The sequence below is a fragment of the Leptinotarsa decemlineata genome, unplaced genomic scaffold, assembly GCF_025532065.1.
Source record: "Leptinotarsa decemlineata unplaced genomic scaffold, Ldec_3_MD MMD2_tig00001019_RagTag_RagTag, whole genome shotgun sequence".
NCBI lineage: Eukaryota > Metazoa > Arthropoda > Insecta > Coleoptera > Chrysomelidae > Leptinotarsa > Leptinotarsa decemlineata.
Window position 1 is genome coordinate 2,825,527 of NW_027412557.1, and position 24,956 is coordinate 2,850,482.

General features: G+C 37.9%; 1 protein-coding gene across 1 annotated transcript in view; it reads left to right on the forward strand.

Annotated features, from left to right (window-relative positions):
* Nucleotides 1-24,956, forward strand: part of LOC111508437 (juvenile hormone esterase) — a 102,358-nt gene that overhangs the window by 62,626 nt on the left and 14,776 nt on the right. Inside the window, exons 3-6 of the mRNA XM_074175326.1 lie at nucleotides 2,575-2,712; nucleotides 3,269-3,421; nucleotides 14,892-15,051; nucleotides 18,502-18,687. Of these exons, the coding sequence (XP_074031427.1) occupies nucleotides 2,575-2,712; nucleotides 3,269-3,421; nucleotides 14,892-15,051; nucleotides 18,502-18,687 (637 nt within the window). The remainder of the gene's footprint in view (nucleotides 1-2,574; nucleotides 2,713-3,268; nucleotides 3,422-14,891; nucleotides 15,052-18,501; nucleotides 18,688-24,956) is intronic.

The following is a 24,956-nucleotide window of genomic DNA, read 5'->3' on the forward strand; positions in this document are numbered from 1 at the left end:
CAACAATACTTCATTTGTCAAAATTTGACCAACAAATTCATATTTATTCCAATTTTTATTTTGTGATCTGAAATGTCATGTATCCTGTAAATCCTTTCATTCTTCATCAAGTAACATGGGAAAACTACGATTTTGAGGCTCATGACTTGAATTTTTTCAGTTAACTTGATTTTTTCAAATGGAAAGAGGGTGGCTTGTCGGCTTTTTGTGAAAGATCATTTTCTTACGAATAATTTGATGCCACACACTTTCACTTCATTTCATCTATTTTTCGGAATGATTGCAAAAAAGTCGCAAATTAGTCCATTAAGGTTATAAATTTTCAAAATGACTTCCTCGTTGATCACGGCAAAGTTCAACTTTTTCAATTGTTGCGCGTATCACATTGATTAGCTGTTCCTCAGTGATGTTCTGGAATGCCACCCTTACTTTATGTTCTATTTATTCACGAGTAGTAGATGTATTGTAAACCTGATTTTTAATTGTTCTCCAGAGAAAAAAAAGACACGAGGTCTCTGGCTATTAAAAAGCTCACAAGAAATTTCGTGTCTGGTTGAGATACGTTGATGACACCTTCATGGGAATACTGAACTAGACGCCTTCCTGAAACACATCAACAGCGTAAGACCTTCCATCACTTTCACAATAGAGAAGTGAGTCCACAACGAATTGCCATTCTTAGACGTATTGGTGAAGAGAACCGACACTAAGTGGGAAACATCGAAAACATCGAAAACACCGAAAACCCACTCACACGGGACAGTGTGACGGGCTCTGTAATACAAAGGAAGATCTAGAAAAGGAACTAGGCATCATCAAAAATGATCTTCAACGGAATGGCTACTCCAAAGCGATGGTGGAACACACTTTGACTAAAAGACACAACATCCTCGCAAGGAAAAGAAGCCGTCACAACGAGTGCTTGCCCTTTCCTACATCAGAGGATTATCGGAGAGGATAAAAAGAATAGGGTCCAAGTACAACATCAGAACCTACTTTAGATCCGAAAACACTATCCGTAGCAGTCTCACGAAAACCAGGCCACCAAACGCGGACTGCGATTCCAAGAAATGCATTCACCGGTTACCATGTGAGTGCGGAAAATCCTAAATCGGTGAAACTAAGAGGCCATCGAAAGTTTGCATTGCCGATCACAAGAAACACACCCAGTAAGGAGAAACCAGCAAATCAGGAATAGCAGAGCATGACTGGCCCCATTAACATAACATCGAGTGGTCCCAAGCTTAGATTATACACAGGGATTTTATTCGTCAAACATTGACAAGTGATGTACTGTTGGATTTAGAATGTCATTCTCGATCGGAATAAGTGAAAATATATAGGATGTCCCATTTAAAAATCGAAAGTTGGGTCATTTCCGATCATAGCAAGTGAATATTGGTGGCCTAGTTTTCGTGAGGCTGCCACGGATAGTGTTTTCAGATCTGAAGCAGGTTCTGATGTTATACCTGAACACAATTTTTCTTATTCTTTCCAAAAATCCTCTGATGTAGGGAAGTGCGAGTACTGGTTACGGCGGCTTCTTTTCCTTCTGAATTGTGTTCCTTCTGAGTCTCTCGCTGTCTTTCAGCTAAAATCTGTTTCACCATCACTTTGGAGTAACCATTTCATTGAAGGGCATTTTTGATGATGCCTAGTTCCTTTTCGAGACCTTACTTTGTATTACAGAGCCCGGAAGCACGGTCTACTAGAGGCTTGATGATTCCTCTCTTAGTCGATTGATGGTGATTGAATTCCTGGCTCATATACTGCCTCGTGTGAGGGGGTTTTCGGTATTCAGATGTTGTCCATTTTGTGTCAATCCTCTTCACCAATACGTCTGAGAATGAAGTCCACAACGAATTGCAATTCTTAGACGTATTGGTGAAGAGGACCGACACTAAAAGGAAAACATCTGTATACCGAAAACCCACTTACACGGGACAGTATCTGAACCAGGAGAAACCAGCAAATCAGGAATAGAAGAGCATGTTTGTACTCATCAACATAACATCAAGTGGGCTCAAGCTGAAATCATCCACAAGAAGGAACACTGGTTTAGGAAAAAATTCAAAGAAGCCGCATACATGTTGTCCAACAACGAATTTAGCCAAGCTAGCGTAGAGATACGTAATATATGGAAACTTCTAATCAATTAGATATGATTACACTCTGAAACTAATGTGACATCTGAATAAAAGTTTAAATGTATAGAGTAAATTAGTGACAAATGGATTAAGATAATATAATGATTTTAGAATTTTCTGAGACGAATTATCATAATGAATGTTCTGCATACTAAGTTTATGAAACTGCTAATAAGGTATGTAGACATCTGAAAGATACAATCTGTGATATGAATACTACTGATGACAATAGGATAATGATGACGATGATGATAATAAAGATTTTCGAAAGCGTGGAATCTGTTTGATAAGAGTATACTGTTTCGGCCTGCTGCACTCCCAACTATTGTTTCACTCATTTCCTAACTAGTCAGCAAAAAAGTCTTTCATGTATTCTTTTTTTTGGTATTACAGTACTAGCCTACTATATAATACTCAAACTTTTCAGGATGATATTATCGTTCAACTCTGGAAGAAAAAAGGGAAAATTCGTGGTCATGTGCTAAAAAGTGGAAAGGGAAAAGACTACTATGCTTTTCACGAAATTCCATACGCAGTACCGCCTATTGGTCATAACAGATTCAAGGTATGGATACTGAACAAAATATTAAAGAATATTTTGAAAGGGTTATATTTTTAGGAGTGATTACATTTTGGGAAAAAAAATTTTGGGTTTCTACTACTCAATCTTGATACAAAAAAAAATGTGGAAATCTTCCAAAGAGAGGAAGGAAGTAATCAATTACACATTTATGTATAAAGTTACTCATTTCAAAATTGATTACTTCCTTCTTTTCTTTGGAGGATTTCCACATTTTATTTGTGTCAAGATGGAGTTAAACATTCGCATTTTTGTTCTATATCTGAAGTAGCCATTTGTTTTTGTAACCCATTATTCAGTTCATGAAGTGAGTATTTGAAGAGGGAAGAGTGTTTTGATTACTATTTGCAACCATGGTGGGTGTTTCGACTTTCAGTACGAAAAATAAGTAACTTTTGTACAATGGATTTCTCTTGACATTGGACTTTTATTTTCAACATGAAAGCTCTATGTATTTTATCAAATATCTGCTACATTGAGGAAAGTTGATCCTTCCATTTGTTTTTTTGCAACTACATTATGTTTTACATTCGTCACTCAGGAACCCATAGAAGCTGAGGATTGGAATGGAATATTGAACACTACTGTTAATAAAAAAGTTTGCATGCAGAACAATGAGATAGCTTACACTAAGATACCCGATTCCATGGAAATGTCCGAAGACTGTCTTTTTTTAAATGTTTATACTCCAGTGGTAAGTACTTCTGGCATTACCAATTTATTCATCATTGTCAGATCAGCGAAATGAAATGAAGCTTATACCGATTCGACAACTTATTTCCAATTGTTGATTGTTGAGGATAATACGGAAAAAAAGTTGGTTTGAATTTTATTCTGCATCATACTTATTGTTATATATGAAACGAAATTTCTATTGTCATTGTAAGTGGAGACTTGAGAAGTATCTATTTTAACTTTCAGTCTCTTTCATTATTCTTGTATCAGAATTGTGTTCCTCAACAAATGACTCCTAATATTCTATTATTTTTTCGGACATTGAAATGTATTGTCGAAGATCCAACATTTGAAGTCGGTTGAGGACGAGTCTTTAATAGTTCATTGAGAACAACGATGAAATATTCTGGAGGAGGTTCAAAGTATTCTGCTGAATCTGCTTGAAATACAAAAGCAGATAGTTTTCATCTAAAAAAGACAGCGATAGTAACCAAACTAAGTTATATTTTCTGAATGAAATGATACTGGAGGTCAAGTACTAGTGGAGAGTAAGAGTAAAGTATCTGTAGGAAGTGGTACTAGAGAAAAAAAATTGATCCAGTAGTGTATAGTAAATATTTTGGCTAGTAACTACGAAATCCCTTGAATATTTTGAAAATGCAAATCAATTGAATGAAGAAAGAGGTGAGCTACGAAAACCACTAGAAAAAGAGGAAATGTAAAGTGAAATTAGTTTGAGACGAGAGGCTTAGTAGCCTCTTGATAACGATAAATACCGAGAAAGGGCGGCGATAGCGCGATAGATCTCGAGTGAAGAAGTCCAAATCATCATGCATTTATTTCAAGAGCCCAGGTCGAAGATATTCGGGACAAACTCCATGGTAGTTGAGTATGGAAATACTTTGGCATCAAAAATATCCTGGCTCGATTGCGATATACTTTCAGAGCAATGCTGGTCGTACAATGAGTTCATTAGTTTTCGAAAAAGGCGAAGTATATGATGGTTAACGGAGATCGAGATGAGGTAGTACTTTTAGCGGCTCAATAAAACGTTTCAGAAACGAGTTGAAAGGAGGGAATGAAATGATAATGAATGAAATAGCAAGAAATTCAACGAGTACAAAAATAACCCGACTATACTTATGTGGCCAAACAACTAGACCTTCATGAGTAGAATATGGTAGAAAAATTCTGTGGTCCCCGATTTTTGAAATGGAATCATCGTGGAACAAGCAATATCGATAATTTGAAGCAGCGGATTCACAAGTTTTGCATCTGATTAAGTGAATGAAATTGTGATCCGACAACAGATAGCACACTTATGATGCACTGTTCGATGTAGTAATGAATATTACTGGAGTTTCATGCCAATACCAAACCGTTATTTCAACACCTCGACATGTATATGATGGAATCGGCCGATACTTGATGAAAATCCATAACTAACGTATTCCAAAAACACTTTATTGTGAGATTTTCACTAAATTGTTTCAAGTTGAAAGACACGCCAGATGAAACCATTGTATGGCGAAACACGTGTTGCGTTTTTGTAAAACAATTTAGTGAAAATCTCACAATAAAGTGTTTTTGGAATACGTTACCTCGACATGTGTTTCAATCACCAAGTAATTATCTTCAAGAAGAAGTTTAATCTTTTTAATCAGTTTAATATTCCCTTTGAACATGATCACATGATCACCTGTTCGAATAACGGTTTGGTGTTGGGATAAAACTCCAGTAATATTGCTCTTTCGACCAACCAAGGTACCATCAGTGGTGCTAAACCACTCAACTGTCCTAAAATGAAGGTGATGACATCTCTACCCCTACTAAGATGCCATCAATAGGTTAAACATGAGACTCAATCTCCTAATACCATAGATAAATCAGGCTCTACAAGGCTGCCAGTTGTGAAGCCCAGCTTCGACATCAACCGTTGTGGATTGAAAATGTGGTTGTGTACATAAATCGAAATTCACCAAACACGTGTCTGTCTCATTACAAAAAACATATGTCAGCCTTCAACTCACATATCAAATAGGTCAACCAAGAGTGTCAAAATTTCATTATTCTGATTTACTCTATGATAATTTTCTCAGCAGTTTGGATGAAGGTGGGATTAAAAAAATTCGAAATTCTTAATATTTGGAGACAGGACGAACAATCATATTAGTCATTTATATAGGAAAATCAATTGGTTCAAAATGAAACATCGCAGATATAAACATCGATGTACTCCTGAATACTTGAAGGGAAAATGTCTCCATTCTCCACTTCTTCACCAAAAAGTGAATATTCCACTGGAATATGTCCACTGGAAATGATGTCCGCGAATCACAACATAGCCCCATGATAGGATATGGGAGATGCCCCCGCTCATGGTGACGGGTGGCTCTCTGCTCAGAGCAGATCCTTATTTCGTCCTCTGCCTAAGGCGTCTCGCTTCCTGCCCAGGCTCATGCGAGAATTGTCAGGATGTCGCACTTCGATACTAGATGGTGTACTGTTGCTATTGTTGAGTATTTAGGTTTGTTTATAGCCTCCTGGAAAATGTTCATGCAAAAACCAGGTTAGAGTAATTGAGGAATCACGGGTGACCCCCGAACTATCCTAGGTGATTTTCTCTATTTAGTCCCTCAGTTTATTTTATCTGTTCGTTTAGGGTTAGGTGAAAGAACATACATGTATGAAGAAATGTAGGCTTTCACGGCTGGCGTCAATGTTTTCATTGGCTTCCGGCCAACCACAGCAAAACCCGGAAGCCAATCAAAACAACATATATTTAGTTCAATGTCATTATAGACAATGGGGTGTGTTTTCAATTGAGTGTGTTGTCATCACTTGTTATTACACCATACAACACTAAATTCAACTTCGAATAAAAAATGTCATCACCGACATTAGCTCAAAGTCATATTTTCATCACCCATAATATAAATGTACTTACCGGTCTTCCGCTTCACTGTACGGTTCTACGTGACAGTTTTCTCGGTGATTCCGTCGTCCATATAACTACGAGTGTGTGTTTTCGTAGCTGACGATTGTGCAGAAAGATACTTCTCTTCAATTTGCTGGTAAGAGCTGCCTCGCACCGCTGTCGGTCATTTGTCTCTCATATCGTATAATCGACGATTGAGTTCCCAATATTTTCTCTCCAAGAAGATGTCTCCATTGATTCTACTACGATTTCTTTCACTTGAGTGTCATGACATTTCGCCTGTTGAATAAATATTAATACGTTTGGAACACAAACAAAAACTGAGATATCTGCGATAGCTGAAAGCTGTCTAGGCAGAGATTATTCTTCACTTCATTTATTCATGAGACGGGATCGAAACATAATTAGTTCAGTTTTATCTCATAAGTGGAAATAATATAGGAAGTTACAAGCCGTTGAAGCTCGTCCAGTGTTCTATTATTCCTTCATTTTGAATTTCAAGTAGATTTTTGTCAATATATTTGACCTATGTTTACATTAACCGTGTTAGGAATTACACGTTGAAAGGTAAGAACTCGTTAATCCTTAGCTCTCACAAGTTTCGACTTCTGAGGATTGTCGTTCGTAGGGTTGCGATAGCTGGTTAATGGAAAAACAAAAAAACAAGATTTTAGATGTTCTCCAATTTTTTGGTATATTTCAGCTTGAAAGTCAGAAAATAGTTTGTCATTGCACCGTATATTTACTTTTGTTTATCGTTTGTATATCTCAGGAGTTGTACCGGAAAATATTTATTAACATACATTCTATTTACTTGCAATTTTGTTACTATTTTAATACTCTCCTCCTATGTAGAGCACCTGCAAATTCTGGAGATGCGTAATCTTTGTCGAAAGAAGCGAACAAACGAGAAATCGAGATGATATTTGTGGTTTTTTTCTCATATCATCCTCAAAAAATCTACAATATTGATTTTTTGTTTTCTAGTGACACTGAGTTCCATTATTGTCATCTGTTGTTTGTGAATAATCCTGATAACAGCTATCATGAACAAATTAGGCAAGGTCCAAACTTGCTTCAAAAATATTGAAAGTGATGAAAATCACACCAATAACGCCATTGAGGACACATTAGAAACTACTCCTACAAAGTCTTGAAACACCATCAAAGTGGGAGTGAACTGATTCATATTGGAAAATTATACAAGCTATCGATTGAACACAAATTTTGAAATACGGGGAAAACAGAAGATTAACCTTCTACAGACCTAATACATTTCTGAAACAAACTCCATAGTTGAAATCACAAATGGTAAAGATTGGAAACAGACGGGTACAAAACCGAACATGGGAAGGAGCTAGAATATATTGAGATATAGAAATTCATGTTGAAGTTATTCGACTCATTTGGTCGATATGCAATTATCTTTCAGCTGCAAGAACATGTAATCGTGCAGGGACGACAGAAAGAGCAATAGTCTTATAGAAAGCTGAGTCGAACTCGGGGTTTTAATGAAACAAAAAGATTGACTCTCTGTTTAAATCTGTTCTGTTAAAAATCTGCACCCCTACGAACGGCAACCCTCAGGAGTCAAAACTTGTGCGAGCTAAGGATTACCGAGGTCTTATCTTTCAACGTGTGATTCCTCTACTGTCATACTCAGAATTCACAAAAATTGAAAAACCTGATGATTATGTTAGTTGAACCACCTCCAATACAAAATCATTGGTACAGAACCGCATGAGAAACGAAGAATTTTCAGAAAATAATTGTTTCAGCAGAACACGAATCGCTTCGGGAGCATTCAGAAGACTCTGAGCAGAATATGATTATGTTTCTGAACTACAGACAATGCAACAAAATGAAAAATTGCGATGAAAATCATATACCGGGTGTCAACGAATCTATTAGACAAGTCATAACTTCTAGACTATTAGGTGTATCAAAACGAGATTTGGTACAGATAAATGGTATGTGGAGAGGAGAGTTTTCACATATTTTTCACTTTCCGGTCACTTCCGGTTTCAGCGGAAATGGCTCCGGTTCTGAATTTTTAAATGGAACACCCTATATATTGTAACATTTTTGGATTTCTGAGTCAATTCTGGATCAGAAACTAACATTTCCGGAAGTTTTTCAGCCTACTTGATTTTTTCAGAGTCACTTTTAAAATTGCATCTAGGTGGCCATGATCGGACGTAAACTAATCTATGGACCTCAGGTGATATCAGAAAATTGCAATAGCGGAGTTTTAGTGACTAGTGTGTTGAATATGAATGAGACAAGTTTACAAAATAACATTTTCGTGTCTAACTATTATTTTTCAAATGGCGACCATTTTTTGACAAGCACTTTCCGAAAAAAGGATTTTTTGACAAATCTAACGATACTAATTTATTTGCGATTGGATTACAAATAAGAACATAAAATTAAATATTACTGAGGAAAATACTCGATACAAATTCATTTACTTTTGTCAAGGGTGCCATGGATAGGAATGATGCATAATATTTTGCGGTTATTTCCATCAAGTCCACTTTGGAGAACAAAACGCTCACCTAGGTTATGACAGTGACATAGGCTTTATGAGCAGAAAGTAGAAGTTTCTCTTGATTTTCGTTAATTTTAGTTTAATTTTTCGTCGAAATAATGTATACTCAAAGTGAAAAAGTGGATATGTTGTTATTGTTTGGAGAATGCCACAGAAATTCAAGGAAAGCTGCTGAGTTGTATGCTCAGAGATATCCCAATCGGCAACACCCATCTCATCAGTATTTTCCCTATGTTGAGAGTCGTTTTAGGCAAGAGGGAAATCGAGACGCAGAACAGAGGTTTGTCATAAATGAGGAGACTGAGATTAACGTTCTTGCTATGGTAGAAGTTGACAAAACGGTTTCTTTAAGAGAAATTAGTAGAGAAATGCAGATAAGTCACGAATCAGCAAGAAAAATACTGAAAAAGCACGGATATCGAGCATTTAAATATCAGTTACATCAACATTTGTATGCCGACGACGGCAATAGAAGAGTAGTATTTTGTGATTGGTTGCTTCAAAATCATAGAGTTAACCCAAATTTTATCAACTTCATTCTATTTTCCGACGAATCACGGTTAACAAATAATGGCATGTTTAATAAGCAGAATTGTTGGTACTGGGCCCAACAAAATCAACATGCAATGAGAGAGGGCAATTTTCAAGAAAGGTTTGGCGTCAATGTCTGGGCTGGTATCGTTGGAAACAGAATAATTGGTCCAATATTGTTTCAAGGTCAGTTAACAGGGGTTAGATACTTAGGTTTTCTTCAAAATGAAATCGAGGATCATCTTAATGATATGCCTTTAGAAGTTTTACGGCAAATTTACTTCCAGCAAGATGGAGCACCACCCCATAATAGCAGAGACGTACTTGATTTTTTAATAGAGCATTTTAATAATAGAGTTATTGCAACCAACGGTCCAGTACGGTGGCCTGCCCGCTCACCGGATCTGACTGTGTTAGATTTCTTCATTTGGGGATATGTGAAAGAAAGGGTCTACTATGCAACAGCCCCAGCCACTCTGGAAATCTTAGAAGAAAGGATTCAACAGGCATTTAGAAGTATATCGCCTCAAATGTTACAAAACGTGTTGAGAGAAACAATTGAATGAGCTGAAATGTGTCTTGAACAAGGAGGGATGCACTTTGAAAATTTACTATAGTGGAATTTTCAAGAACTTAGGATATTGCAAAAAATCTAAGTGCATCGCTGAAATTATTAGTTAAATTTGTTAAATTTGTTGATCCAATCGCAAATAAATTAGTAACGTTAGATTCGTCAAAAAATCCTTTTTTCGGAAATTGCTTGTCAAAAAATGGTCGCCATTTGAAAAATAATAGTTAGACACGAAAATGTTATTTTGTAAACTTGTCTCATTCATATTCAACACACTAGTCACTAAAACTCTGCTATTGCAATTTTCTGATATCACCTGAGGTCCATAGATTAGTTTACGTCCGATCATGGCCACCTAGATGCAATTTTAAAAGTGACTCTAAAAAAATCAAGTAGGCTGAAAAACTTCCGGAAATGTCAGTTTCTGATCCAGAATTGTCTCAGAAATCCAAAAATGTTACAATATACAGGGTGTTCCATTTAAAAATTCAGAACCGGAGCCATTTCCGCTGAAACCGGAAGTGACCGTAAAGTGAAAAATATGTGAAAACATTCCTCTCCACATACCATTCAACTATACCAAATCTCATTTCAATTCTCTAACTTGGCAAGTTGACTTGGGTGTCACACCAATAGGTGGTTCCACTTATGTTTCGCTTGCGTTTACGCAGCTATTTTTATCAAGTACTTTCTTGGTTTTTCCTCATCTTGTCTTCAATCGAGGACCGCCTGCCCGGTACTGACGATGCCCAATAGGCTGAAACAGCTGTATACCGGTGGCTCTTAAATTGAAATCAATATGGGAATGATCAAAGAGTACTTATCTATTTATTTTTTGATTTTCATGGAATTATTTTCCAGCAGCTTGACTGCATTAACCTTTCTAGATTTCATATCATTTCTAGAAACATGTGGATTCGTTTTCCGATGGCATTTCAGGTTAGCTTCCCAAATTTCTGCTACCGCAGTTGTCGGTTGATTGGTCAAACCACCAACACTGACATAAAAACTTGGCAAGTTGACTTGGGTGTCACACCAATAGGTGGTTCCACTTATGTTTCGCTTGCGTTTACGCAGCTATTTTTATCAAGTACTTTCTTGGTTTTTCCTCATCTTGTCTTCAATCGAGGACCGCCTGCCCGGTACTGACGATGCCCAATAGGCTGAAACAGCTGTATACCGGTGGCTCTTAAATTGAAATCAATATGGGAATGATCAAAGAGTACTTATCTATTTATATATATATATATATATATATATATATATATATATATATATATATATATATATATATATATATAGAAATACGGAATAATGTTGGGGATGCAGTCAAAAATTGCTGGGCTGTTGTTTAAAGAATACTCTTTGTTATATGGTCGAGCTTTCGAGAATGTTTATTCCCTTTATCAAGACATCTACAATAAATTGATAACATTGAAGCAAAATTGTAAAACAAAAGATAAAAAGTACTTACTAACTTGTTACTAAATTGTTTTACAATTTTGCTTCAATGTTATCAATTTATTGTAGATGTCTTGATAAAGGGAATAAACATTCTCGAAAGCTCGACCATATAACAAAGAGTATTCTTTAAACAACAGCCCAGCAGTTTTTGACTGCATCCCCAACATCATTCCGTATTTCTCCTTAACTAGTCAGTCAAGACTACCCATCGCTTTATATATATATATATATATATATATATATATATATATATATATATATATATATATATATATATATATATATATATATATATATGTGTTTCATACTTAGCTGAGCCACCGATAGCAAACCCCACATACAATCTCGAGCCACTATTTCAAACCTGAGTCATATATATGGCTCAGGATTGATTTTCCCGTATTTCTCACTCATCTGCTGTCCAAGAGCCAATATTCGAAGGGGGAAGCGGGAAGCCAATATTATCCAATCATTTTCGTAATGCCCCGTCACGTGTTTCTTTTGTAAATAAGCGTTATTTGCCAAAGTTCAATGGGTCAGGTTGGTATGAAAGATGTAAAAATTAGTTCGACGAAATTCCAGAATGGCGCTGCATATGCTTTCATCATATACAAACGTATACATCGCCAATACCAACTCCTATATTCGAACCTGAGCCATCTGAATTTGGCATCACTGTTTCGATTCTTCAAAAGGGACTTCACTAGAGTGTTTTAAGTTGTACTAAAATATGTAGGAACCAAGCTCGTCGTCGTGGGAGCCTCCCCCCCCTACTTTTTTGACTTGGGAAAAAGTTGGTACATTTTTGGCCGTGAAGATAGAAAAAAATAATAGTAACAAAATGAATAAACATTATAATAATAAAAATGAGAGAAAAGAAAGGGAGATGTAATATGAAAAGGGAAAGAACCAGGAGAAGGTTGAAATTTCCCAACATGCATAAATTGGAGATCAAATACTTTGAAATTCTGAGTTGTTTGAAAACTTCAAAAAAGTTTAATTTTTCCCAAGTAAGAGAACAGTTCACAAATTTGGTAGTGATAATTTTACAAAATTCTCAACTTTTCGCTATTTCTTCGACTTGGAAAAGTTGTAAAATTTCGGGCCGTGAAGATAGAAAAAATAATAGTAGAAAACAATAAGCATAATATTATTTAAGTGTTGTTTCCTTTCATTTGTACTGAATATTCCTATACATGGTGGATATGGTGGAAGACCAAGGACCTTGGTCCAAAGTAGAATAATTCCCATTATTATTTCTATAATTACCAAAATTTATTTTTGTTTGTGCATACCCTAATGGGCATAAGCATTCAGCCAATCTTTGGATAGCTCAGTAGTAACTAATCCCTCGGCTTTCATTTTCTTGGAAGTTGGGAAATTTTGCTGGTGGGCTTGGGAACATTTGGATTCCCTCCCCCCCCCGGTTTTTCTTTTCGCCCTGGCCCTGGTAGAAACCATGTCTCAACGAACTAAAAAAATTCTTTCGTTGGCTAAAGCAAATGCTTTTAGAGGTAAGTTTGTTGTTGTTATTTTATAACAACAGCCAAATCAATTCTGTGATTTCAAATATCGTATGTGTCTGTGCACGTTTATTTTATTTCAACTTTATGCTTCATATATGATCTATTGAAAATCTACCAGAACACTGTCTCTTCTTTTACTAGTTGTACCGAATGAAAAGTTATTCCTAGTTCATGATAAATACATCTTTTATCGAAAATTCGAATGATGAATAATTGTAATCAGTTGACGAATACTGAAATGGTTCTTCAGAATTATAAGCCAATTAAAAAATATTATTTATTTGACAACACTACGGAGTCTAAATACTGAAATATTTCTGAAAATTATTGATTTATTTGTATTTCGAAAACAACATTCACTTGGCGGCCAAATTATGGAACAGGAGAATTTCGAGAAAAATCCTGAAAGTCTGTTCTGGCGTGATTTTGCAATCGGTTTCAAACTGGCTTGATAAACAACAGCTTACAACTAGATGAAAATGGGATATCATAATATATTATTTTTCCCCTCGCAATCAATTATCACTCCTATAAGCGCATTTCGAAAACCAAGTTATTTTCGTAAGTAAGGATCGTTATCTCTACTCACTACTACGTTATCGAATTTCACATCTAGGAGTGAAATTACTTGTGTGCTAGAGGAACAAATAATACTTGTCATTGATTGATAACACAGGCATCAAGTATCCCAATTTCGGTGATAATTTTTGCTTGTTCTGTACAACCACTTATAGAACAATTAATCTTGATTTGCAAGAAAAAGAAAATGAATTCGAAAGCATTCTCACTGAAACAGAAAAAATTACTCTCAAGTCTTGTAGTAGAATTGTTATCAGAGGAAAAAGAGAGCGAGGAGTTCTTATTTTATTTTCTCAAAAAATGAGACAACACCTCTATTTTTTAGTGAAAGTGAGGGAGAGATTTGTGAAAGACAATGATTACTATTTCATACTGATGGAAAATCATTTTCAGTACAAAACAAAAGTTGTGTACAAATATCCTGAAAAATGTGACGTCGTAAAATCCCAAAAGAATCAGTGCTACTAAGTTACGTAAGCATTCGGCAACTGTTACACAGTTACTGCAATTTTTGAAAAGTGAAAAGTGAAAGTTGAAGTGCAACTGTCCAGGTTTATGGGACATACCCTCAAAACGCATTGTGATATCTAGTACTTATACTTATACTACGTATAGTACTTATATAGTACTTATACTATACAAACTGTTCAGTACTGTCGATTTTAGAGTGCCAAATACCAATTTTTGAGAGTGTAAAACCCTATTCAGTATTTGTAGCATGTGGAAATTTATTTCAGTTGAAATAAAGTTCCGTTCGGAGTTACCAACGCAGTTTCTTGCTTTCAGCCAGCAATAGATACAATCATAAGAATGAATAAATACAAGGATTTTTCACCTACCTAGACAATGTCACCATTTGATAAGGATAAGGATGAAATTGACAAAATTTTCCTAAAATTCATGAAAGTTGTAAAGAAACACAATCTACCCATCAATGAATCTGAATCAAAATTTCCTGAAGAGTAAAAAAAATTGATGAAAACTGCAGTATATTTACGTTAACATTTCAGGGTGAATGGCGACTTTCATTTTCATAATCGAGGATAATCCAATTTTCGTATGTTATATACTCATCATCATGTTAGTCTCTTGGATAATTAGATTAATCAGCAGCCCACTGGAATTCCACTTGGTCAAGGAGCGGGCTACACTTCCACTGTTAGAAAATAATTTTAATCCGCTATCGATTATGAAGTTTTATATCTGTACAAAGATCGTGATTGTTATTGTAAAGTTCCAGTGGTCTGACTTTATATTACCTACCATTTTCGTATCATTGCACTCTGTGCTACTGAATTATATCAAACATGTTATAATTATATTTTCCAGAGACCCAACAATACAGGAAATGTTCTTTTACCTGTACTATTTTGGATACACGCTGGTGGGTATTTCTATGGTTCTGGAGCATATCAGTATTGGGATCCTAAATTTTTCATTGATGCTGGCATAATTGTAGTGACAATGAATTATCGTTTTGGTCCCTTTGGTAATGTATTTTTTTATCAATGCAGATTTATTATGTTTTCAGAAAATCCTAGTAACTCTTAATAGAGCGTGATAATATAGTTCATCAACGATTTAGATAAAGTAAGACTCAGTGTATCAAATAAGAAGGAAACTGTTTTCTGGTCATATGAATATCTTTTTTTTCATTAATCAAAATTCGAGTATCTCCAGAAGTTAGTGTATGTTCGATAATAGACGTTTGGAAAAAATATATAAATATTTTTTATAATGGTTCAAAAAATCCTCTAAAGACAAAAATTGTGTGAGATGAGGAATAACGACGTATTTCCCTTCAGCGTGCGATTAATAGAATGCATCGGACCATATGCAATAATTTGCTAACCAACCAGCTATAGTCTGAATAAAGTACCTTAAAAATGCAACAATATTTTATTTAGAATTGAAAATCATGCTCTAATACGAATTCAATTCAGATTTTCATTAATTTTCGGAAAGTTGATGATTAATTGTATACATAGAATGCGCCTATAAAGTAACCCTTAACAAACAACATCACCAAAAATTCCAGATTTTTTTGTTTTGATTTGCTATCTTTTAATATTATAATAATAAACAGAAACCTACCTCCAAATAATAATATGATATATACGTATTACAAAATGATTATTTGGAAATAGAAATTTTGAAACATTCACTTCTCCCAACGTACCTATACAGTAGGTTCTGGTAAATGCCTGCTGAAAAACAACTACTCTTCCATGAAAATCAGAAAACAACTAGATAAGTAAAATTCTGATCATTCCCATATTGATTTCAATTTAAGAGCCACCGGTAGACAGCTGTTTCAGCCTATTGGGCATCGTCAGTACCGGGCAGGCGGTCCTCGATTGAAGACAAAATGTGAATAACCAAAAAAAGTACTTAATAAAAATAACTGCGTAAACGCAAGCGATACATAAGTGGAACTACCTATTGGTGTATCACCCAAGTCAACTTGCCAAGTTTTTATGTCAGTGTTGGTGGTTTGACTAATCAACCAACAACATCCCCGTCTCATAAACAATGTCACAGAAGCAAGGAAGAGACATCACATGTACCAGGTACCAGATATCAAAATAAATTTGAAGACTGTATAGAGGTGGGATACTTACATTTGAGAAAATGAATATTTTGAAATGTAAAATGATTCATTTCTTGCCTCAAAATAGGCATCACTTCCAGCCATAACCTCTTTATTCGAGCGAAAATTTCAAGTCAAATTTGGCGCTTAAATGAAATGAATAAAAATCCTTTTGTCTAAATATCACTGGAAAATTGTATTTTACGACCGGTTTCGGGTTTGATCCCATTATCAAGTATAAAACTCAAAACTTCATACTTGATAATGGGATCAAACCCGAAACCGGTCGTACAATAAAATTTTTCAGTGGTATTTAGACAGAAGTGTTTGTATTAATTTCATTTAAGTGATCATGAATTACCATAAAGTAAACAAGTCATCAATCACACATATCAAATTTGGCGAATATAGTATATGAGGAAGCAATTTGAAGGCCATTTCATGCTATTTTGACAGTGTTTTCATTGATTTGTGACACTGCGCATTATCTTGATGAAGCAACACTTTTTTTTTCAATTGGTGTGGTATGTTAGTACTAACAGCAGATAGTTGTCCGGTTCTGGTGCAAGTGTTTTCAGTCGCATACCCAGAACATAAATATCAAGCTGCCTAGGAACCTATGCGACTGTATATCAAGCGAAAATTTTGCTATTGAATAGTGTGCGGAGAGATTGGAAGAATTCAACCTCATAAATAAGTCAATGAGAATATTCTCGGACAGACAAGCGGCATTGAAAGCTCTTGGTTCCAATAGAGCAACGGCTAAATTGGTAGCAAATTGCCAAGGAGGGTGCTGCAAGCAGCTTCATAGGACCAGAATGTGTCATTGGCATCGCTTTAGGCTTTCCCAAACAAAGATTGAATACCTGGATGACAAGAAGATTTATGAACTTCTGGCAGAATCTTCCACGATTGACCACTTCAAGGCGTTTATTCACCCTTCAAAGCTACCAAATAGTTATTGAACTACAGTATAGGGATGAACTACGATGTTCAACAGGCCTTCTTACAGGTCACTGTCATTTGAATCCTTATATGCAGAGACTCGGACTGTCGGAAGACAGTGTGATTCGCTTCTGTTTGGAAAATGATGAAACAGCAGAGCACATACTTTGTGCCTGCCCCGCTGGTGAACAAATCAGGTTTTTAAAGTTTTCAGAGCCGTATTCTTACCATCTGACCTGAAAGACCACTCACCATACAAACTAATCGGCATCGTTAAGAAGCTGGGTTTATTTGGTTGAGTGTAAGTAGGTGTGAGCCTGTGAGCCAAAATAAACCCTTGCGGGTTGCGGTGGAGGGTCGAATTGACCCACTCACTTTGGACCTAATCTAACCTGGTACGAACTGAAAAAGCAGTGAATGCAACGAGACTAGCGCCTTCTATGTGGTAGGCCCGATATTTTTCAGCCCAGGTAGTACTTTTCCGAGTAATAACACGCTGGTCATTGAATGATATCCGAGTGACATTTTTCTGTGGAAAAATAATTTTTAATTGATTCACTTACATTATAACGTCGGTTTCGATATCAATTCTTATAGACAAACGTTTTATTTTGAGTATTCAACCCCTATTGAATTCATGAGAAATATATTTTATAGAAAGACTGGTCTATTAAAAAAGCTGCTTTCAAAACCAGAACTTCAGCATCATTTTTAGCATGTTGCATCAAGTAGGTGTTATCAGGAGAGCCAGCGGGATTGGTGAAAATTGCGTTGACAACACTGTTGCAGTTCTGGTGTATGGAAACAATGCTAATATTGGATTCTTTTTTCATCAACTGCTATCGTTTCATCTTTCAAGAGAGATTTATGTCTAAAAAAATCAACTTTTTTCATTTTTTATCAATATCCATTAATATCTCGATTTGTATTAGAATTGATTTTTCATACGGAATAAACAATAATTAATATTTTATATTCAAGAGTTCGAAATACTATGCATCATTTTCCATGCAGCAAGCAAATCTATGGACACAGTACTCTGAGACTAACTTGGGCAGTCATACTGCGTCCTAATTTTTCCTTCCTTTTTCTAATGTATTAAGAAACAGAAAACCAAAATACACTTATTTTCATCGTTATTGCAATAACTGAAAATATCATTACTTTAAGATTACCGTCTCAAACATGCTCATTACCTGAGGCTCCGATAATGTATTGATTTACTAGAAAATGTAGAAAATGTTATGATTCACATATTGAATGAAAGTTGCATATTTCGAATTTGATATGTGAATATAGTAGGCGACAAGCTAAAGTGGTTTCATGTGGAAATTTGAAATATATACCCCTTAAATCAATCGAAATACCATTTGATATTAATAATTTTAATGTGCATTTTTTTAGGATTTCTTACAACGGCAGATGACGTAATACCTGCTAACTTAGGACTGAAAGATACAGTTCTGGCATATGAATGGGTTCTTCGGAATATTCACTTGTTTGGTGGAGACATCAAAAGGATTACTATTGCAGGAGAGAGTGCTGGTGGATTTTCTGTTGGATTTTTACAACTTAGCAGAAAACTTCGAGGTATTCATTGGAAAAAGAGTTTTTTTTCAATACTTCTTACTGTTTTCGGGGTATATACCCTTCCATAAAGTTAATCGAATCATTGATTTCTAGTTCTATTATGAATTTTATTTTTCGTGAGTAGAGTAAATGTATAGAAGAAATGACTCTAATTTGTAGGTTATAACATCGTCAACATATGTATACCAGTAACTACATTTTTGGATAATCGGATCATACTTAATAGTTTTTTCGAACTTACCCATTACGAGGCCTTCTTTGTTTTTATATAAATTCAAATATCATACCCCCACATCGAAAAAAACACTAACAGACACAAATCACTCACCTATACAGAAAAATCATCAGATGAAATGAAGAGACAAGAGAAAACATTGAAGAAGGCATACAAGACTGTTGACTCTTTGGGTAGACATATGAACAAGTCATACTCGAAAGTTAATGTAGGAAGAACTTTAAACAATTTTAAAACGAGAATTTTTCAACTTGGAAGTTTTGATTCAAAGAAAATCAATTCCACTTATGCTTGTCAACTTTTAGAGAACGACCACTATGTTAACATGGACTAGACATATTACATACAGAAAAAAAAAGACAATTATCAAACCGACTGGAATCTCTTGAATTCAATAACCGCACACATTCAATTTTTTCTAACGACCAACAAGAAGATGACTCATCATTTCGTTTTCATGAATTATTCCATATAATTAACATACAGTGCATTTCTTTAATGTCCTTCCCTTTTATCTTTTGAACGGGCCAACTCAAAAAATTGAAATTTGGTTTAATGAAATTAATGTATGAATACTTCATTTTGAAGCGAAATTGATAGATGAAACTTTCGAAATGGCGACTGGGCGCCATCTGGGAAAAAATTAAATGGAAAGGGTGGTCTTGTGACACATCATTTTGAAGCTCCTGACAAATACTCCACAGCCCTATAAAATGAAGTCAAAATCTTCACCTACTACACAATGGCGGAACATTTAATGATTTCCTGAAGACAAACACTTTGATATCGATATTTCTAGAAATATTCCATTTTATCTGCCATATGACAATTCCAACAACTTGTTACGCTTTGTTAATAATAATAATAATAATAATAATAATAATAATAATAATAATGATAATAATAGCCCTAAGAGTGCTATATTACCATCTACGGCACTCTTACGGTATTGACGAGACACCGGTGTTGCCCTACGCTCCGGGGGATATTGAATCCGTTGTGGGGAACGAGAAGTGCCGAATTTATTGGAACTATTCGTTCCCCACCCTCAGGCTCATACAAGCTAATAAGCCTGATGTAGTCCTTCTCGACCACCAGACCAAAACGATATTTGTCGTGGAGACGAATATCGTCAGAAAAGAGGAGGAAAAACGGATAAAATATCGAGATTTTCTCTTCGAACTCCGCAGACTCTATCCAGATCACTCTGTCAAGATGGTCGTTCTGATTATTGGAGTCCTTGGTGGAATGATGTCTTCTCTACTCTCGAATCTCAAAATCATACCGGCTTGCCGCACTAAGGCAGAAATCTTAGCCGCACAGATGCAGAAGGCTGTCATTCTTGGCTCACTGCGTTTGCTCAGGGCACATGATTCTCGGACCCAATGATCACTCACCCCACGGTGTGGGGAGTGGTCATTGGTTGATTATGCTGGCGCGCCCTTCCGAATGTATCGGGGCTTCGGGGGATAGGGCCTGACCAGCGCCCACTACGGTGAAAAAAATAAAATAATAATAATAATAATAATATTAGCCGATTCCGGATTGGTTTGTCGAGGGGCGGACCGTTCTCATCCCCAAAAGCGGAGATTTGTCGATTCCTAAGAATTACAGACCGATAACATGCTTGAATTCGTGTTATAAGTTGTTTACAAGCATCTTATACACACGAATACTCACCGCAGTTGACCGAGTGTTCGAACGGATATATGAGCAGAGAGGGTCGAAGAGAGGAGTCGCTGGATGTAAAGAGAACCTGCTCATCGATAGATGTGTAACGCAGGACTCGATACAATATAAGCGTAACCTCTACATGGCCTGGATCGATCACCGTAAGGCATTTGATACAATTTCGCATGAGCTCATCTTGCATTTGCTCAGATGCCTTGCGGTACCCGACAACATAGTGAGATGCATTGAACAACTGATAACACTTTGACGAACTCGCTTCACCATAACATCTGGTCAAGCAAGAGTCCAAACAGGGTGGGTCACTTTCAGAAGGGGTGTATTTCAGGGTGATTCCCTCAGTCCCCTTCTATTCTGCATCTCACTGCCATTATCCGTTGCGCTCAGAAACACTCGAGGGTATAACTGTGGCACCCCCGGAAACCGGAGGCACAAGGACACCCATCTGTTCTATATGGATGATCTTAAACTTTATGCCTCTGGAGAGAAGGATCTCCATCAGTCCTTGAGGGTGGTGGAAGAGTACACGCATGCTATCGGTATGAAATTCGGGATAAACAAATGTGCAATGGTTCATCTCAAAAGAGGACGATGCGGGGACTACGGAGAGGATGTGCAGCTCGTAGATGGAAGCATCCTACACCATCTGGATGCCGGAGAGACGTATACTTACCTCGGGGTGGAACAACGCCACTCACAAGAGGTAACTGCAGTGAAAAACTCTCTCCGCGGCAAGTATCAGCACAAACTTCGACAGATCTGGTCATCGGAGCTGTCGGGGAAGAACAAAGTTGCTGAAACAAATATGCTTGTTGTTCCAATCTTACTCTACTCGTTAGAAGTAGTGAAGTGGACTCGGGAGGAGCTGTAACGTAAGGACCCAAAAAATGATGCATCTCTATAGGAGTTTGCATCCCAAATCGTCCGTTCCACGGTTGTACTTCCCCCGACAACAGGGAGGTCGTGGACTTTTGAGTTTGGAGTGTTTACATGAGAGAATGGTACTGGATACAGCCTGTAAAGTCGTCAGGAGTTCGGATCCCCTTCTCTGCATGGTCCGTGACCATGAGAGAGCAGGAATTGGAGCATTTCTCCTTAGGGCAGCTGCTCGAGCAGCTGATGAACTCGGTATAGTTTTCGACTCTGAACGAGGTGACTACAACTCTGTCACCGAGTTGGAACCCGTTCAGCAAAAAGCTCAGATAAAAGTCGCAGAGATCAACTTACTTCTGCGGAGACACAGGGATAAGCCAATGCATGGGGTCTTCTTCAATAATATTGAAGACCTTGGCTTATCAAAGCGCCTGACGTTCGCTTTTCACAGGTCGAGTGGGCTGAAGTCGGAAACTGAGGGGTTCATCATGGCTTGCCAGGATGGTGTCTTCAACACCTTAGTCTACCGCAGTCGCGTGATGGGTATAGAGGTTCCTGACACAAGGTGCAGGGCCTGCCGCGAGGCGCCCGAGACCCTAATGCACTTGCTATCAGCATGTCCAGCATATGCGGTCTCGGCCTATATCCATCGACATAACGCGGCCCTAAGAGTGCTATATTATCATCTACGGCACTCTTACGGTATTGACGAGACACCGGTGTTGCCCTACGCTCCGGGGGATATTGAATCCGTTGTGGGGAACGAGAAGTGCCGAATTTATTGGAACTATTCGTTCCCCACCCTCAGGCTCATACAAGCTAATAAGCCTGATGTAGTCCTTCTCGACCACCAGACCAAAACGATATTTGTCGTGGAGTTTTCAGCTCCTGGCGAGACGAATATCGTCAGAAAAGAGGAGGAAAAACGGATAAAATATCGAGATTTTCTCTTCGAACTCCGCAGACTCTATCCAGATCACTCTGTCAAGATGGTCGTTCTGATTATTGGAGTCCTTGGTGGAATGATGTCTTCTCTACTCTCGAATCTCAAAATCATACCAGCTTGCCGCACTAAGGCAGAAATCTTAGCCGCACAGATGCAGAAGGCTGTCATTCTTGGCTCACTGCGTTTGCTCAGGGCACATGATTCTCGGACCCAATGATCACTTACCCCACGGTGTGGGGAGTGGTCATTGGTTGATTATGCTGGCGCGCCCTCCCGAATGTATCGGGGCTTTGGGGGATAGGGCCTGACCAGCGCACACTACGGTGAAAAAAAAAATAATAATAGCCCTAAGAGTGCTATATTACCATCTACGGCACTCTTATGGTATTGACGAGACACCGGTGTTGCCCTATGCTCCGGGGGATATTGAATCCGTTGTGGGGAACGAGAAGTGCCGAATTTATTGGAACTATTCGTTCCCCAACCTCAGCCTCATACAAGCTAATAAGCCTGATGTAGTCCTTCTCGACCACCAGACCAAAACGATATTTGTCGTGGAGACGAATATCGTCAGAAAAGAGGAGGAAAAACGGATAAAATATCGAGATTTTCTCTTCGAACTCCGCAGACTCTATCCAGATCACTCTGTCAAGATGGTCGTTCTGATTATTGGAGTCCTTGGTGGAATGATGTCTTCTCTACTCTCGAATCTCAAAATCATACCGGCTTGCCGCACTAAGGCAGAAATCTTAGCCGCACAGATGCAGAAGGCTGTCATTCTTGGCTCACTGCGTTTGCTCAGGGCACATTATTCTCGGACCCAATGATCACTCACCCCACGGTGTGGGGAGTGGTCATTGGTTGATTATGCTGGCGCGCCCTTCCGAATGTATCGGGGCTTCGGGGGATAGGGCCTGACCAGCGCCCACTACGGTGAAAAAAATAAAATAATAATAATAATAATAATAGCCGATTCCGGATTGGTTTGTCGAGGGGCGGACCGTTCTCATCCCCAAAAGCGGAGATTTGTCGATTCCTAAAAATTACAGACCGATAACATGCTTGAATTCGTGTTATAAGTTGTTTACAAGCATCTTATACACACGAATACTCACCGCAGTTGACCGAGTGTTCGAACGGATATATGAGCAGAGAGGGTCGAAGAGAGGAGTCGCTGGATGTAAAGAGAACCTGCTCATCGATAGATGTGTAACGCAGGACTCGATACAATATAAGCGTAACCTCTACATGGCCTGGATCGATTACCGTAAGGCATTTGATACAATTTCGCATGAGCTCATCTTGCATTTGCTCAGATGCCTTGCGGTACCCGACAACATAGTGAGATGCATTGAACAACTGATAACACTTTGGCGAACTCGCTTCACCATAACATCTGGTCAAGCAAGAGTCCAAACAGGGTGGGTCACTTTCAGAAGGGGTGTATTTCAGGATGATTCCCTCAGTCCCCTTCTATTCTGCATCTCACTGCCATTATCCGTTGCGCTCAGAAACACTCGAGGGTATAACTGTGGCACCCCCGGAAACCGGAGGCACAAGGACACCCATCTGTTCTATATGGATGATCTTAAACTTTATGCCTCTGGAGAGAAGGATCTCCATCAGTCCTTGAGGGTGGTGGAAGAGTACACGCATGCTATCGGTATGAAATTCGGGATAAACAAATGTGCAATGGTTCATCTCAGAAGAGGACGATGCGGGGACTACGGAGAGGATGTGCAGCTCGTAGATGGAAGCATCCTACACCATCTGGATGCCGGAGAGACGTATACTTACCTCGGGGTGGAACAACGCCACTCACAAGAGGTAACTGCAGTGAAAAACTCTCTCCGCGGCAAGTATCAGCACAAACTTCGACAGATCTGGTCATCGGAGCTGTCGAGGAAGAACAAAGTTGCTGCAACAAATATGCTTGTTGTTCCAATCTTACTCTACTCGTTAGAAGTAGTGAAGTGGACTCGAGAGGAGCTGTATCAACTCGACGTAAGGACCCAAAAAATGATGCATCTCTATAGGAGTTTGCATCCCAAATCGTCCGTTCCACGGTTGTACTTCCCCCGACAACAGGGAGGTCGTGGACTTTTGAGTTTGGAGTGTTTACATGAGAGAATGGTACTGGATACAGCCTGTAAAGTCGTCAGGAGTTCGGATCCCCTTCTCTGCATGGTCCGTGACCATGAGAGAGCAGGAATTGGAGCATTTCTCCTTAGGGCAGCTGCTCGAGCAGCTGATGAACTCGGTATAGTTTTCGACTCTGAACGAGGTGACTACAACTCTGTCACCGAGTTGGAACCCGTTCAGCAAAAAGCTCAGATAAAAGTCGCAGAGATCAACTTACTTCTGCGGAGACACAGGGATAAGCCAATGCATGGGGTCTTCTTCAATAATATTGAAGACCTTGGCTTATCAAAGCGCCTGACGTTCGCTTTTCACAGGTCGAGTGGGCTGAAGTCGGAAACTGAGGGGTTCATCATGGCTTGCCAGGATGGTGTCTTCAACACCTTA